The 18,305-nt window shown below is 35.4% G+C and overlaps 3 protein-coding genes across 4 annotated transcripts; 1 reads left to right on the top strand and 2 right to left on the bottom strand.

Annotated features, from left to right (window-relative positions):
* LOC147297051 (protein SRG1-like) lies at positions 1-1,860 on the bottom strand. 2 transcript variants are annotated; one of them, XM_086246307.1, is made up of 4 exons: positions 1,537-1,860; positions 923-1,170; positions 474-798; positions 1-369 (listed from the first exon to the last, which is right to left on the bottom strand). In XM_086246307.1, exons 1-4 carry the CDS (start codon positions 1,789-1,791, stop codon positions 100-102), a joined length of 1,098 nt encoding a protein of 365 aa, XP_086102433.1. In that variant the 5' UTR covers positions 1,792-1,860; the 3' UTR covers positions 1-99. The 2 variants fall into 2 exon arrangements, with proteins under 2 accessions (XP_086102433.1, XP_086102441.1); XM_086246315.1 differs by having other exon boundaries at positions 205-343.
* Positions 1,861-2,923: 1,063 nt separating this feature from the next.
* Positions 2,924-4,451, bottom strand: LOC147297050 (xyloglucan endotransglucosylase protein 1-like). Its single transcript, XM_086246324.1, has 3 exons — positions 4,099-4,451; positions 3,751-3,944; positions 2,924-3,496 (listed from the first exon to the last, which is right to left on the bottom strand). Exons 1-3 carry the CDS (start codon positions 4,372-4,374, stop codon positions 3,067-3,069), a joined length of 900 nt encoding a protein of 299 aa, XP_086102450.1. The 5' UTR covers positions 4,375-4,451; the 3' UTR covers positions 2,924-3,066.
* A 9,246-nt stretch (positions 4,452-13,697) lies between these two features.
* On the top strand, positions 13,698-15,911 carry LOC147297049 (protein SRG1-like). The gene is made up of 4 exons (XM_086229943.1): positions 13,698-13,967; positions 14,065-14,309; positions 14,676-15,000; positions 15,633-15,911. The coding sequence occupies exons 1-4, from the start codon at positions 13,698-13,700 to the stop codon at positions 15,909-15,911; spliced, it is 1,119 nt and encodes a 372-aa protein (XP_086086069.1).
* The last annotated feature ends 2,394 nt before the right edge of the window (positions 15,912-18,305 follow it).

Here is an 18,305-nt window from a genome sequence, read left to right as displayed (position 1 = left end):
TATGATATGAGCTCTGAATACAACAATATTATATGTTTGGATATAACAGTAGTAAATTAAAACCTCTCCCTGTCTGAATTTTGTAAGGGGAATCATTCATTAATTTAATAATTTGCCTTCATGGTTGTGAACCCTCATGACATCTATGTATGATTTCCCAACGAGTTTGCGCGAAAAAAATCCCTTGAAGTAATCTGCAACACCTATTCTTTTGAACAGCGCTGGTCTCTCTGGAGTAACGAGGCTTGGCGCAGGACCCATTTCTCCATCCAGTTTTGGACTGTAAAATGTGGCTATAGATAACCTTTCCTTGTCCCTGTTAACTGTTGCTCGATGCTCAGTACTGCAGTAAATTCCATTTGTCACAATCTGTCAAAATATGTAGGATCGAGAATCAAATAATATTAGACAGTTTAACATATTACGTTATAATGTTGTCGATATGAATCATCTGTATTGACAAAACAACTTACCTCCAAGATGTCTCCAATGTTGACAATGAAAGCATCATTGAGGGGTTTGACAGGAACCCACATCTCATCTTTTCTAATCTGAAGGCCTTCCATGTCATTGACTTGGAGGAGGATGGTTAACCCAACAGCGTCCGTGTGAGGGTTGAGGCCGATGGCAAGCTCTGGTTGTGGACATGGAGGATAATAGTTCATTCTCATTTTTTGACACCCTTCTTCAAACAATTCTTTCATGTCCTTAGGATCCATTCCTAGTGCTTTTGCCATGAGGCCAAGGATCTTTTTGGTAAGACCATGAAGCTCCGCAGAGTACACTTCTAAGTTTTCTCTACAATCAAAGAGAGACATTTCAACCAAGTAGCTATTAGTTAGTGATATTTCTCTTTATTTTGTTATTCGATTCTTTTCAGATAAAAAAAGGAGAGAGAGAGAGAGAGAGAGAGAGAGAGGACCTGAATGGGAGGGGGAGCTTGGGGAACAAGTGTGGCTTCCTCAAATGTGTTGGGAATGTGAACATAAAGAACATGTCTCCCCAATCAAGTTTCTGCTCCTCAGACACAACAAACGCCTGTCCAAAACCCTCTATATCTCCTGGTTGTTGCCAAAACTGTTTCTTCTCTTCCATCGGCAGACTGAAGAATTCTTGTATGCCTGACCTCACACTCTCCACCAGCGATTCACTCACTCCATGATTTGTCAACTGCAATAATATAAATACATCCATATCTTTGAATTAAAACACAACTCTAAATTTATTTAAATTTTACTTATTCATATATTTTTTACTTTAGAATTAAAGAGGTCTAATGCAAGGAGGAGAAGCTGAGAGTCGAACTCTGGCCTTATGTGTCCGACTTGTTAATTGCCAACATTTGTCACACAATATGTGACAAGCTGTTTGATCCATCTTATGTACTTGTTTTTGCAAATAAAAATAGTGCTTGTGTTAATGACTTGATATTGAGCATACCAAAGTTCCAATTTAAATTGGGATTTTTGGACCCTCAGTTTTGATCTTAATATATTGGAGTGGAAATACAGAGGGAAGACAGTATATCATATATACCTGGAAGAAACCCCATTCTTTGCAAGCAAGGTGCAATTTCTCCAACTCTGATTGCATGAATTCTTCTGAAAATAACTTGGTCATGTCGATCACAGGTACTTGGGGTAACAAACAAGTGGTATCAGAAACGATGATAGGGTCTTGATCAGGACGCACATATCGCAGTGGGAGTGTGGTCAATGGCTCTTTTGCCAGCTCTTGAACACAGGGCACTAGAAGAGAGCTCCCTAGCTGCTTTGTTTGTGTTGGTTCCATTAGTGCTCCAATTATGACGCCCCAGATTCAACTTCTTGATTAATCTCACTCAAAAACTATATATGCCACTCTATAATTTCCTCTAGTTGGCTGCTTATAAGAACCATGGACTGTGATGTTTGACTCTCCTGTGATGTCGGCCTGTCATTCTGTCAAAGATAATAAATAATTTTATGTGCCAAATGGTTGTGACTTGTAAGTGCCAAATATCTGCCACATATCATTTTATAATGCTTTTTTTACTGAGTCACACAACTTTACACGTTTCGTTTTAGTGCTAGCTGTTAATGATGGTAGCAGCGCATGCACAGGTCCAAAACAAAATATACGACAGAACTATGAATTTGATTTATGCCGTAAATTTAATTTAAATATATAACTATATATGCTATTTTAATGGGATCTACGAACTTTCAAATATTTTAAATATACACCTAATTTATTATGTAAATTGAAAAATGAAATTCTGTACATCAATTTATTAAGAGATTAGTTAAATGTCAGCTTGGTTTTTATTAACGGGGATTAATTGGCGACGTGACACCAACTCAGCATACATTTCCAGCCAAATGAGCAACACATGTTCACTTGACACGAGCCCACACACCCATCACCTCTTTCCTGTTCGTCGAACGCTCTCCTGACTATTTAGTCTCTCAAAAACATCATGTCTTCCCCCAAATTCAAATATAAATCCCTCACTTGTGTTCAACGAGCGAGAAAGAGATGATGAGTTTGTGGACCCGTGTCAAGGGTTAGGTGGACCCGTGTCGCTCATTTGGCGGGAAATGAGCAACACGGGTCCACCTAACCTCTGACACGGGCCCACAAACTCTCTCTCTCTCTCTCTATTATTATTAAATTGTGGTCCTGTGTCGCTCTTTTGGCGGGAAATGTTTGCTGAGATAGCGCCACATCGCCAAGCAATCCCGGTCAGCAAAAGCCAAGCTGTCATTTAATTGATCTCTCAACGAATCAATGGACAAAAATTCATTTTTCAATTTAGATAATAGATCGGGTGTATATTAGAAATATTTTAAAGTTCATAGACCCCGTTGAAATAGTTTATATAATAGTTATGTGTCTAAATTGAATTTATGCCTTGATTTATTTAACAAATAAAAATCCATAGTTGTTGCCTTGTTGGAAGGAATCAATAATTCAATATTAGTATATTACAAAATAAAGGCGCAATTAATAAATAAATAAATATAATATAATGTAATTTATTATAATGTGTACATTATTGTACCATATATATCCCATGTCTAGAAGCTAGGAGAACGTACGCCTGCACTCCCTCGGACGACCCTGACGGAATCGCTTGAAATCCGTACAATAGTTGTAAATCATGTAGTATTTCTGCACCCATCTCAGTCTTCGACGACCATTGGCATCGAGCCCTTGAGTCTTCCAACCCTCGTTATTACTATTTTTTGTGACAAAACCATGTGTTGTGGCCTTTGTGGAGGCACATGAAGATGAGCCCCGAGACCACACACAGGCATTGTTGGCATTGAAGTTTCTGTAGTAGGCTGTGAATGGAGCTTTGGACCAGTCCGTTTTCACCAGGCCACCTTTTGTGGCCCATTGGTCTGCGTTCCACAGGCTTGAGTAGAGCCTCATGGGCTGCCTCTTTGGGAAGGCAACCCCAATTGACTCTTCGTTGTTGAATACTCTTATGGGGGTGTTGTCCACTAAGAATCTGCATCAAAACCAAAAAGGGTAGCAGCATATGTTATTAGAATATAGACCAAATTTGTTACCAACACTTGTCGATCTCACTAGATATTTCACTTGTACATTTAGAAAGCATTCTATTTCATTAATGTTTAACCTGTATAATCTAGTAATGTGAGATTGGAGTTGGTCTCACTTGTATTATAAATGGGATGCGCTGTATGGTCATGCAAAAAATGTTGAGGCATTTAATTGGGTGAGAAATATGTTAATTATTACATGATACGTTGGGGGTTCCAAAGAAAAGAGTAGGTGTGGAAATTTTTTGTTGGGTCGAACCAGAGGTAGAACTGTTGCTCTCTACCCCCTTTCCCTTGGGTGTAAACGTTGGTGTGCACAATATAAGGCTCTCCACTCGAGTTCCCCAAGAACTCAAAGTCAATCTCGTCGTGATTTGGCCCTTCTGAAGATAACTGCATGCAAACAAAGCACCCCAAATTCATAATCAATCACGTAATAATAAACTCTTATATATACACAAGATTAATGCAAAGGGTTCATCTTAGTTTTCACTAAAAGTGACATTAATTAATTAAGTTTGAGATGGAAATATAGAAAGTTACATACATAATAAGCGGTGACGGTGCCAGCAGAGTTGCCAGCAACGAGCTTGAGCTGCATGTCAATCCTGCCAAAGAGATACTCTGTCTTGGAGTGGAAGCCAGAGCCAGAGGTTTGGTCCAGAGAAAGCGCCAGAACCTTCCCTTCATTCAGAAATTTGGCACGATGGTCACCCCACGCTATGTCAAAATCTTTGTAGAAATCACCGGCTGATGATGACACAGCCATAGATGAACACACAACTAGGCAAAGCACTTGCAGCAACCTCATGAACAAGTGCATGTTTGAAATGTGAAACTGTATTAGCTAGAATTGTATGATAATATGTGTTTCTGACTGCAGAGAGCAGCGAACTAATACAATGGGTGCTAAGAGTCCTTATCTGGGTATTTGGGCAAATGGGGTCCCAGGAATAATATTGATAGATAATGATGCATATGTTTGTGTTAATTGTGTACATATGTAGAGAGAGAGATGTATGAGGGACGCGTGTAGAGAGCAAAGACAGACCAAGTCACCAAGTAGACAGAAGGGAATGAGCTGGCGATGCTTTGGCTGTAGCTAACTAGCAATTGTCACAGAGATGTGAGCATGTGTTGGCGATGGTAAGGCTATGGCTTAGCTTGAAAACTATGTGTGTGGGTGTGTGGGTGTGGGGTTACGTGCTTATATCATCATAGTACATATGATATCACAGAGATGAGATGAAGATCTGGAGAATATACCTTTTGCTAATTGGTGCCTTGTTCGGTGTGCCATTACAGTATATCAAGCAGGGGAGGGACCCTTTATATTAATGTAGCTGCATATATGCCCTGTTTCATTTGAGGCCTATATCCCCTTTTATAATAATTAAGAGGGTTTTCTTTCATTGGATATTGTGATTCACTAAAAATATGTTTTTTTTTTCTTGGATCTTACTTTGAAGCGTTTATGCAAATTTGCAAAGCATGCATGATTTTGGGAATATACGTACATACATATATATATATATATATTATTGCATGGTCTGGCTTAGTTTACTTAGAGAGGAAATTCCTTATTCCTTACTCCTTAGAGGTTCGAAAGAAAGGGGAGCTTACTTCAGAGTTGGTCTAAGCAACCGAAAAATCAAGAATACACGTGAGTTGCATAATAAACTTGCATTGTTTCAGTAACAAGTCCTTAAAAGTACTTCATCTTCATTAGGACTCTTAAAACGAAAATTATTGCATATAATAAGTGTATATAAGTTATATAACCCAATCTTTTATTTACGTGTTGGTTATTCTTTTTATTTTATATATAGTAAACGGTAATGATTGTTTGACACACTCGTAAATATGCAATAATTTTTAAAATTTGTTGGATTTTGTTATGTGAATGAATAACTATTCCTCTCTTTAGATGAGTTATGCTCACATGATAAGTTTAGACTAAGATGTAAGATGCAATGAGGTACACGTACACCTATTGATTAACTATTAGTTAAGAGGGCTGCTATTTGCACACCCTCTTTTTTCTTTTTGCACACCCTTTCTAAAAAAAAAAAAAGACCACTTTGGCCCTCCCCTCACCCTCACCCACACACCCCATTCTCATCTCCTCTCCCCCGTACACAACCCCATTCCCATTCCCATCCTTTTTTTTTTTTTTTCTTCTTCACCGTCAACCTTGGCTGCCGCCCACACGCTGCTACACCTCCGCCCGCAGCACCTCGTCTTCCACCTCGAAGCCCAGAACTAGCCACCATTAAAAAAAAAAATGCAGTTCGGCAGGTTCGGCGGGTTCGGCGGACCAGTGCCGAACTGGGCTATTTCATTCGGCAGTCATCCGCCGAATATAACAGGATTGTTTGGCGGATGAGTGCCGAACGAAATAGCCCAGTTCGGCACTGGTCCGCCGAACCTGCCGAACTGAAATTTTTTTTTTAATGGTGTTCGGAGGGGAGGGGAGGAGATAGAGGGAGGGTGGTGCTGCGGAAGAAGAGAGAGAGATAGATAGGAGGGTGGTGTTGCAGGGAGGAGAGAGAAAGGGAAGTGGTCGGTGAGGGAAGGAGAGAGGGAGGGAGGTGGTCGGGTGAGGGAGGGGTAGGGGTTGTGTGTTTTTTTTTTTTTTGGTATGAGTTGATGGGGTGTGGTGAGTGAAGGGGTGTATTGTGAGAAATTTTGTGAAATGTATAAAATATGGGTATTAGGGTAATTAGAGGGGTGTGTTAAAGATAAATTTTAAATTTTAAGAGAAGATAGGGGGTGTGTAGAAAAAAAGTGTGTGCAAAAAAAAAAAAAAAGGTGTGCAAATGGCAGGCCTCCTAGTTAATTTATTCATGGTTTTCAACCAAACTAGTTAATAATTTCCATCCAAAGTCCAGATTAATTTCCTGGCCACTAAAAGCCAAATAAAATTCAGGCTGAAAAAACAAAACAGCACAAAATTTCATCATCTGTACTTTGGGCCAGGTTGATTGAATGACAGGCCCAACCAGGAATACAAAATATTTTCAGATACATTTTTGCCGTTGTTGGACTGTAGGGCTCGGCCTAAATAATAATATGAGGCCTCAACTAAGTTGAAGCACTTCAGCACTTGTGTGCACAGAATTAATTTGTTTTCTTTTGCATTCGTGTGTCTTTCATAGTTTTCATTGGTGGGAATTATATAATTAAACTTGTTTCATGGGACTCGAAGACAATTAGATACCATCTAACTCAATGAATGGAAATTGAAAATTTAACCCATTTTCTAATTGTGAAGGATTATCACAATATGTGATCCCATTTTAGGCCCAAAGAAAAAAGTATATTTCTAATATGGTAACATCCAGTGGCGGATCCAAAAATCTATTGTTATGGGAGCAAGATTAACCCAGTAGGGGTAGCAGGGGAGGAAGCGAGGCTTGCGACTTGCGACTTGCGAGCAGAGGTAGCAGTCAGCAGGGGGTGACGGGCGATGGCAAGGGAGCAGGAGGCGACGGGCGACGGCAAGAGAGCAAGGGGCGACGTCGACAGGCTCGTAGCCTTCAGCAGTTCAGGCAAGTTGGGGACTTAGGGGTCTGGTCTGGGTAAGAGTGGTGAGTCTCTTTTTTTGTTTAATTAACTTGCCAAAACGACGTCGTTTTGGCAAGTTTAGAGTTTTTTTAAAAAACCATATGCATCTCACGTGCTTTCATGTTTCAGCAATTCAGTCTTTCATGTTTCATCCCCTTCCTCTGTTTTGGTTTTTGCCCCTTCTCTGTAATCTTGCCCCTATCAGCTATGGCTGCAACCAAAACTCAAGCTTCATTCATAGGGTCAAGATTTTTCATTAAGCTCAACCTTTCTGAATTCATAAGGTCAAGTAACCCTATTGACCTCGTTGTAGATCTGCCCCTGGTAACATCCATTGTTATATGCTGAAGATAATCTTTTGTTGTAATATATGAGGGTTCTGTGTACATCCATTGAATTAAATCAAAAGATTTATTAACTTCAATGAAAATTTCGACTTAGAAAATAACAACAAGTTTATGAAATTGACATAGTCATATACATTGGTAATATAATAGCATACAAATAGAATTACACATGTCACATGTATTTAATTAAAATTTCATATTAAATCACAACTAATGTGTATGACTTTTTTTATGAAATTATAGAATCATGACTTTTTCTTTCACACGGAAAATATTTTCTTGATATTGTAATTACATTTATATGAGCTATATAAGTAAGAATGGGAGAACTATTATCACCTCTTTAAGATGAAAATAAAACCAATGTTGTGTATTATTGATTTAAATATTTAATTATGACTATAATGAATGTTTCAACAATTGTAGAATTATATGGAATTGAGATGTTGGAAGAAATTAATATAGAATTATAGCTATTTTTGACTCATTATCATCCTCATACTTGCAAATTAACATGGTTACTCGAGTCAGAAACTATAAATTCTAGTTGATTCCCCGAGTCAAAACCACACTAAGAAGCACCGAGTTAGGTACACTCATTTCTTGAAGGACAGAGTCTTCACCCATTTCTTGAAGCACCGAGTCTCCACTCATTTCTTCATTACCACAACCTTCTAATTCCTTAAAGCCACCATCCAAATGTTGTACTCGTGTTAGGGCAATTGTCTAGGATCGAAAGTACATGGGACTTTAGAGATTTGTATAGGTACAAGTACAAGGCAATTGCTATTAGATAAATTATTTAATTGCTATTAGACAAATATAAAAAGTTGAGTTATCTCATGGGCCTGATCAGATAGACTCAATGAATTGGATTTTGATCATTTCACTTCTAATTCAATTTTACTCGGATTTCAAAAGTATAATTTTTATTGGTTATGACCTAAATTCAATAATTAATTAAAAGGTGTTCGATACTCTATTTGATACATTATGGAATTTGATATACATATTTAAAACTCCTAGTATTATTGATATAAATAGTGCTTATTAAATTCCAAAAATTCAATTATAAGCCACTCCGATTTGCAAGATAAAATGTCGGAGTGGATATATGCTTTGATGCTACTTAGCCTGCTAGCATATATCCCCAGATCTAACCAAAACTACTGGCTAGAACCGGCCAAAAAAAAAAAAAACCAAAACTACTAGAAGACTTATTAATTTGTTATTGGAATATGTCAAAACTTTGTCGGTTGTTGGCCAAAAAAAAAAAAACATCTTTTGTGGGTTGATTAATTGCAAACTAGCTAAAGCTAGTTAATCACAAATTAGTCAATGCATGTGTCAAATTTCACAAAAGAAAATAACTTTCCTATATTAATGATATTAGACCAGTTCAAGAGATTTATCCAATGTAAATTGTTTTTAATTTTTGTTTAATAATTACTAATTACTAATTTCTTTTGTAGGGATACTTTCAGTTTATTAATTGCTGGCTAAGACTTGACTAATTAACAACCATTGCAAGCTTCTAGCAGTACACAGTTACACACGTCAATCGTCACTCTTATTTTGGATTCTTGTGAATTGTTACAAAAGTATTGTTATATTTCACAGGTACTGATATCTATATTTGTACATTTCAAACTTTCAACATTATATATCATTTCGATCTCTAAAGTAGAACGTACACTCACGTAATTGAGCCTACTTAATTAAGTCTGTCTCACTTTAATTAAAAAAATAATAATATATAAAATGATCGATTGAGATCATACAAACTAATATTTCAAGTATAAATAGCTATCATATATGGAAAACTACTGGTACGTAATTGGTGGAACTGCATATGGGATGAAGTCAATGCATCAACCACTTCGAAGAAAATGTCCATCCTTGTTGTTCTGTATATGTTTCTTTCTAAGATTTTGAATAATATACATGTGCTGATTCATGGGAAGTTTTAGGACCCACTAAACGTGGGCATTTTAATTTCGTAATTTGCCCAAATATATTAAACGGGTTTATGTTGAACACCAGCACTCCAACCAAAAGCATACATGGTCCATCCATATACATGCATATATATATATATATATATATTATGGCTTGCCTCCATGATCCACCACAAGCATATACAATATATAGAATAAAACTTGCATGTTCCCGTGATAGGGGACGTGGCATCCCTCCCAAGAAAGAGATAAAGATAGAAATGAGAGAAAGAGAAAGAGAAAGAGAGAAGAGGGAGGGATGCCACCTCTCATATCCCCATTATAGGCAAGTTCTTCTTCAATATATATAGAAGGAAATTGAATAACTATGTTTGAAGGATCCAAAATTAATTAGCAATGGATGGAGAAACTCAAGATCTTATAAGCACATATGCTAAGTTCTAGTTTTTCGATGTGAGACATTGCTCTACACAGAGACAAAGCCAAGATTTGAAAATGGTCTGGGCTAAGCTAACAAGAACCTCGGCAGTACGGGAGAATTTCATTAATAAGAAAAAAGATATACACTAGTCAAGGGGACATAGTGAGCTTTACCCGGTCCTCAAAATGCATATCTATAATCTATGCAAGCATCTAATGCCATTTGCATACCCAAAATATTACCTCTAAAATAAAACCCCAAAATAAATTGTTATTTGCAATAAATTTACTCCAAATTAAAACCCTTACTTAAATCCTCATTCCTTAAATAATGTTCCCAATTTCAATTGAATCATAAATTTACCCCCAAATGAAAACCCTTACTTAAACCTCAATTTCATCAATCATCATTAATTAGAAACAAACCTGCAATAAAATTAAAGAGAAGAGAAATACTTCAAATTGTGACTTGTGAGAAATTGGAAGTTAGAAATAGAGAATGGTTTGCAGCCTGCAAGCAGGAGAGAGGACGAAGGCTGCGTGAGATACCTCCTGTGTTTTAGTTTAGTTTAGACTAGTTTTGTGTGAGTGAGTGTGTATGTCAACTAGAGTGGGCCATAAGAAATAGACTAAATGGGCTGCTTGCTTAGGTTGGGACAAATGTTTGAAAAATAGGTGGTCTAGGCTAAGAAAGTTAGAATCATATATATTAGGGTTTTTTTTTTTTTTTTTTTTTTTTGCCCTAGGCTATAGCCCACCCCAACTTATATGTAGCTTCATCCCTCGCTTTATATTACCCTCAATATGCTTTTGCACGTATGACGAGATTTTGAGCCTAACACGTGGACAAATTATATTGGGTGATGTAGAAGCACGTGTGGTTGGGCCTTTTACGTGGATAACCAAGTTCTAATATCATAATAAAATTTGAGCATCCAACCCAAAACTAATTGGTTGTGGGTAAAGAGACCCAAGGCTTTATAAACACATATGTTATAATTAATATGTCATAAAAAAATCAGTGAACCAATCAGAATGTTATTTATAGAAAACATGCAAAACTTCATGTTAATTAGTTTACTTTATATATAATTGTTCCCGGCCAGTTCATTCAATCCTCACTCAGTCACTCGTAACTCACTTTTAGTCATCATTTATTCTAGTTATTCTCAAAGTTAGCCTCGTCCAACCTAATAACCTACATAGGCTGATACACTATTTTTTCAATATGGGTTACACATCCCATGCAGTACTTCATCCTAATGCGTGCAGATGGGAGATCTCATATCCCTCTAAAGATGCATATATAATTCACAAAATGCATGTATGCATGTATATATACATGCATGTAAGTCCTAAATGTATATTTAGGCAATGAAGCATATTAATTTATGCATGCGTGCATGAGATGTTAAATGGATTGGAACGACAAATAATATAGGAAAAAAGGTATTTTTAGTCCCTTTATTTTAACTTATAATCAATTTTGGTCTTTGTGTTTTCAAAATTGTCAATTTGGTCCCTATGTTTATGTTTGCAAGCAATTTCAATCCACTACCACCAAAATCATTCCTCTATTTCCTTCTACCACCGACAGCAACACACCACCACCATCTTCACTCTCCTTCCATCCCTCTCTCTGCCATCAACTTTCTTTATCTCTCTGTATTGGGCATAATAGGTGAAATCAACCACAAATTTGCCGCCACAATTGGTGAAGGTGGATTAAAATTGCTTGCAAATATAAACACAAGGACCAAATTGGTAATTTTGAAAATACAAGGACCAAAATTGATTAGAAGGTAAAATACAGGGACTAAAAATATATTTTTTTCTTATAATATATAGTATACTCTTCACTGATCTTGTTTTTTTTTTGTTAACTGGGGGTTCAGAGACCTCAAATAACAAAATTAGGCAGTAACCAAACGAGATTTACAGACACCCAACAAATCTTCAAAGAGGGCAAGTATACTCTTCACTGATCTTGTTGGTACTTGGTACGTGGTATATAACTACTGCTCGACTTGTAATAATTGCCATCATTGATGACGATCTCGTCTCTTTATTTAAGTGACTTTAATATGTCCTCCGATTAAGAAATTATTAATTAGTTATGCCACTAGCTATCAATTAGGTTGTCTTAATCAGAAACGTGCTCTTACATTAATATTAATATTAATGTTACTTGATAAGAATTCGCTTAGTCAGAGTATTATATATTAAAAAATGAGCTAGTCAGATTACAGGTATCACTTATCAGCTTTACAGGAAAAAGTAGATATAATGAATACATAATATAATTAAGCACGTTTTTGTTCTGCAGAAACTTAAAGAATTCATTCCGTAAGTAATAAGCAGTAGCTGAAAATAACATCCACTTTGACGATTACGCAACCTGCTGGGCCTGTTCTTTTTTGGCAATGTTACACTCTCTAAATTTATTTACTAGCTAGATTTAAAGTTGACAATATTTCATTCATTCAAATATAAATTTATTATAAATTACATTTATTTTTAGTTAATAAATTACATATTAGTAACATATTAATAACCTTTCAATTGGTTAATAAAATTTAATGAACAAATTTGATGATTATAGTTAGCATTATTTGCATTATTGGTTCAAATGGCAATGAATTTGACGTACTAGTTTTGGTCATGACTAATGAATGTACTAGACGAACTGATCACGTACGAGCAAACTATTAATTTTTAATTGATCATTTCAATTTGGTAAATAGCACTCACCCATATATATAGTTATATATATGTATATATATAATTCCTTTATATATTCTAACGATTCACCAAATTTCTACAAAATTCATTAGAAATCCACTCATGAACATTTTGGTTAATTTTTTTTTCTTTTCTACGTACCCACAAATTAGTGGACATTTAATCAATCTTTTAACTCCCGTAATTATTCCATTTGGACTATGTATGATTCAACTTATCATTTTAATGCATATATATTATAGTTGGTTGAACATATAAGTAATATATTGATCAGTTTTTCAAAAGTTAATACCTTTAATTAATATTTTTTAACTGAAAAGATATATATATATATATATATGTAGGTATGTATATGATCCATCTTTATATATACGCCTTTAGTCTTCTTGCAAAGAAGGCGCTTATGTCTCGCTAATTATACGTGTAGGTGGAAGAATAGCCTCAATATAGCTCTCTGATGTAGAAGATAGTTTCTAGAAGATATCAGCTAGTTTTACTGTCTTTAAATGAAAACCTCTAGAAGTTTTATTTATTTATTTATTACATTAGTGGAAATTGAACCCTAGACTTAACTTAATCATAACTTTTATCCCATCCATTCTCATCACTTGGGCTAATCCAAGGGCTTAAAAGATAGTTTCTTTTTAATTGGTTTGTTACCGTGAATTTTAAAAATGGAGCAAATTAGTGTATGACCCTTCCTTTGATGGTTAATTTATCTTTATGTCAGTTGAATTGATATATTACTTATCAAAATAGGTTCTCTCTACTTATATTTTCGACGATAATTAATTAGAAGTTTATCCAAAAATACTAAACTTTACCTGATGATCGATATTAAAAAAACTAAAGTTAATTCATACTATATATATATATATATATATAGGATTAATTTCTACAGACCACCTTGTATATATGATACAACCAATTATTTGGACCAGGTTTAAGGGAACACCGTATCTTACATTATGCACTACGTGTACCTGATCATCAAGTAATAAATAAATAACTATATGTTCAGGCTAGCTATATATATAAACACCAACATATACCTTGGTGGTGTCATAGGCATACACTAGTACTTAAGCTCATCGATCATTAATCAAGAAAATATGGCACCATCATCGCAGTTACCAGCAGGTTTTGAGAGCTCTGATGCACTCTTGAGCGTCCTGGAGATCACCAAACAGCCCTTAATTTCAGTCCCACAATGTTACGTTCGTACTGAACAACAACCAGTTCCGTCTGATCATGATCATAAGGCCACCATCATCGTCCCTTCCATCGATATGATACAGTTGGTGAAGGGAGAAGCAACAGATTCTTCTGATGAAGAACTCCAAAAGCTGCACTCAATTTGCAAAGAATGGGGCCTCTTTCAGGTCTTTAATAATTAATCAATTGGAGAAAATTAAATAATAAATAATTGAATAATCTTGGAGCTCATGTGTTTTGATTTTTATTTTTTGTGACATGCAGTTGGTGAACCATGGAGTTAGCCCTACGCTGTTGGAGAAGCTGAAGTATGAGACTGAAGAATTCTTTAAGCTTCCCTTGGAAGAGAAAATGAAATACAAGATAAGGTCTGGTGAAGTTGAAGGCTATGGAACCATAGTCAACAATAAACACCAAAAGCTTGACTGGGGTGATAGGTTTTTCATCATAACCAACCCTATTCTCAGAAGAAAGCCACACCTCTTCCCAGAGCTCCCTTCATCCCTCAGGTCCTCGATCTCCAACAAAAAATTCCTACATACAACCATTTTATACAACTTGGATCTCTCATAGATTATTAATCAACTTGTCACACATGTGATCAGATTTGTGAGAAATCAAAAACTAGCTAGCTCTTACAAACGGTTATATGCATTCACATGCAATCGGCTAGTTGCACGTTAGTTATATGAGATTAGAAATTAGCTTGATCTTGCAATTAATTGTATGTCAGTGATGTGATTAATTAGTATAACAGTTTTGTGAGAGAGATTAGAAGCCGGCCGGCCAACTCTTGTAACCGGTTGTATATATTTATGTCAGTCGTGTGATCAATTTTGTTAACAGTTTTTATTTGTTTTTACAATGGCAAGCAGGACTACTTTGGAGTCATACTTATTGGAACTGGAAAAACTTTCCATGGCACTTGTTGGAATTTTGGGGAAGGCACTGAAGATAGAGAAGAGAGAGATAGAGGAGTTGTTTGAAGATGGGATGCGGGCAGTGAGGATGACATACTATCCTCCATGCCCACAACCAGAGTTGGTTATGGGGATCACACCTCACTCAGATGCAACTGGGATCACCATCCTCAACCAGCTTAATGGAGTGGATGGTCTCCAAATTAACAAAGATGGGGTTTGGATTCCTGTCAACTTCATTCAAGATGCCTTTGTGGTGAATGTAGGGGACATCTTTGAGGTCTGTCATATTCTTCCCTACCCTAGCTTCTTAATTTCTGCTCAACCAAATTAAAGAGGAAAACAAATAAACGAACTACAAACTTTATATTAATTTATTAAAATTTATCTCTTGATTTTGGTGGAAAAATAAGTTGAATAACAAGAAACAAGAGTACGTGCATATCTCATGTACCAGACATGTAATCTAAACCATAGATCAAACAAAATATTATTAATTTAAACGTATGATTCAACAATTTAGTAACATACTATATATGTTAAATATCTTTTTAAGTAGCATATATGTCAAATATGTTACAAGATGATATATATATTAAGATTATAACTAGCACAACCCAAATATATATGCATGCATGACCGACACTAGCTATATATGTATATAGGGCTTAATTTTCTAGTTTTCATTCTTGAAGCCCATCTTTCATTTTTAATAAATGGGTTTGGGCCATATGAAAACAAAACATGCACTTTTTCTTCTAAAAATATATTGCTTCACAATCTATTTACAGCATATATGGTGCACGTATTAATTAATTAAGCACATAGAACTCAACAAAAGTAAAGATCAATAAAAACTTAGGTATGTTTAGTGTGCATTCTGAACGTCCATCTCTTTCATTTAACATATAGATGCTGAGCAACGGAGTGTATAAGAGCATTGAGCACAGGGTAATGGTAAATTCAGAGACCGAAAGGATGTCAATTGCTATGTTCTTCAACCCCAAATTTGAGGCAGAAATTGGGCCCATGCCAAGTTTGATAAGCCCACAAAACCCACCACTTTTCAAAATCATTGGGATGGAAAAGTACGTCCAAGATTTCTTCACCCGCCGTAGGATTGATGGAAAGTCATACTTGGACCAAATGAAGATCCAAAATGCAAACACCAACACTACTTCTACTGCTTAATATATATTGATCCATATATGCCATATATATATATATATATATAGCATGTATTATAGTTTTCTACTTAAGGTAATATATGATCATCTATGGTGCGGCAATAAGGTTTAATTTGCATATTATATATATATAATGTGCTTTCCAAGTGTGTGGGAATGGATCATACTCCCTTGAAATAAAGAGCGTTCCTTATGTATAAAATAGTATCAACGCTGCAATATGTAATATATGGTATATACCGATCCATGTATCAAATACTACCTCCTGTATGGTAGCTTATTGTGTAATAAGCTAGATTGTGGTTGTTTTAACTTTTAAGTGGAATTAATGCTTATTCTCTTATTGATTAAACATCTGTAATGATTAACAAGGGCCCAAAACTGTTTTAATATACTCATTAAACATAACCTTGCATACAAGGATTCTTGATCTTGAACTACAAAAACCATGCCCATGGATTGGAGCTTTGATCGGCAATGCAATAACACTTTTTTATGCGGATTTTAAAATAGCCAGTTATAATTAAAATTCAAATAAAAACAAGCAGAGAAAAAATTATAGGGAGGATTCAAATTCATAAAAAATATGTTTTATTTGTCTAACTAAAATCTTACTCTTTAAAAGGTTGGGCCTTTTCGGCCCATTTTCTTGTCTCTACAGTTGCTAATTTGCTATTGTGAAGCGTTAGGCTCCACAACTCATATCCACAATGTGGGCTAGTGGGCTACTCCTATGCTATTCTATATACTCCTCCGGCTTCAGACGAATATATTGTATGATATACATGTGCTCATTCATGTGAAATTTTAATTAGAAGTTAGAACCCACTAAATGTGCATATTTGATTCCATTTGGTATGCCAAATATGTTAAATGATTGATGTCCAACACATTGAAAACATGTTCCTTGTCTATACATGCATATGATGGCTTGCATGCACCACCAAAAGCGTATGCATATATGATATATACAACATGCAAAAACAATTATGTATTTTAATTGTTTGGTACATAAACAACTATATTTGGAGGATAATTAATATGTAATAACAAAATTGATGAACTAATTAAGTAACATGTACAGCTTGCATGATGCATATGCGCTGGTGCTGATGCCAAGCACATTAAGCAATTACATGTTAAATGGATTGGAACGGCAGAGAAGAGTGATACTCTCACTACTCTTGTAGGTGACTCGATCTGGTGAAGTTTTGCCGTCATTGATGGCGATCGTCTCATTGGCTCATTGCTTAAGCGACTTGAATATGTCCATCCGATTAAGAAATCACTAATTAGTTTATGCACTAGCTACCTTTACCAATTCGTTTGTCTTAATCAGCCTGCTCTTACAAGTTACAACTAATACTTAATAAAAATAATTCGATTAGTAAGACAACGTGATTCCATTTTGCAGTAAATATATAATTAACTAATTAACTAGTGTATACAAAAAAATTTCAAATTTTCCACAAATATTGCACATAACAAGCACATGACTGACTTATGAGGTAGGGCAAAAACGTTAAATTTTGAGATCCATGTGCTTATCACATGCAAATATATGATGGCCGGTAATTGGAAAAAAAAAATTGCAAATATATCACATGCAAATATACTCTCAGTACTCAAGTGAAATTCGAGATAAAATTCACAGGCTTTTGGAATAATTAAGCCAAATAAATAAATAAGTTGTTTAATCAATCGATAGTGGAGTAATGTTTTGGCTAAACTTAAAAATTAGTGCCCAAATTGAAATGATATAAAATTGTAATTAGTAGTTAAAATAGAAAAGAAAAAATTGATTTATTAAGGATCTGTAGCTCCTTATATTTTCAACATCCTGAAGTTCATAATAACAAACGCGCGTGCACTAAACTTTTACTTGATATGTATGACAACAAAAAAAACTTCATGCTATATCACCATCTATGGCACAGATCGATAATGGAGGGCACCCATGCACGTACAAGGGCTTGTACAAAAGCATGAAACCTACATATGTGCAAGAAATGTGAGAGCCTAAGAGGTATAACTAAATTCAGTCTGCCTGAAATTAAAACAGATATATATATAATAACATTTGCCTATGTATCAAACACTAGATCCGGTTGGGTATTTTATTGTGTTACAATCGTTTGTAAAATGATAGAGGCCTCAAAGATAGGACGTGGTTGTCTTATTACTAACATAAAGAAAGGGTGCATAGAATTAAATGAAGGTCAAAGCTAGTAAAGATGAAGAATGAGTAATTAATATTGTTATATAAACAAAATCATCTCATTTACATGTTAGACAATTAGTCATACGACTTCAATGTTAGCCGTGAAATTTTTGATAAAAATGGAAAAGGTACCAATTAAGATCACCACTCATTGCCATGTGTAAGGTTTCTTATAAA

This window comes from Dryas octopetala, chromosome 1 (assembly GCF_963921425.1).
Source record: "Dryas octopetala chromosome 1, drDryOcto1.1, whole genome shotgun sequence".
NCBI lineage: Eukaryota > Viridiplantae > Streptophyta > Magnoliopsida > Rosales > Rosaceae > Dryas > Dryas octopetala.
Note: the sequence above shows the minus strand (reverse complement) of the source record. Positions and strands in the feature narration are given on the sequence as shown.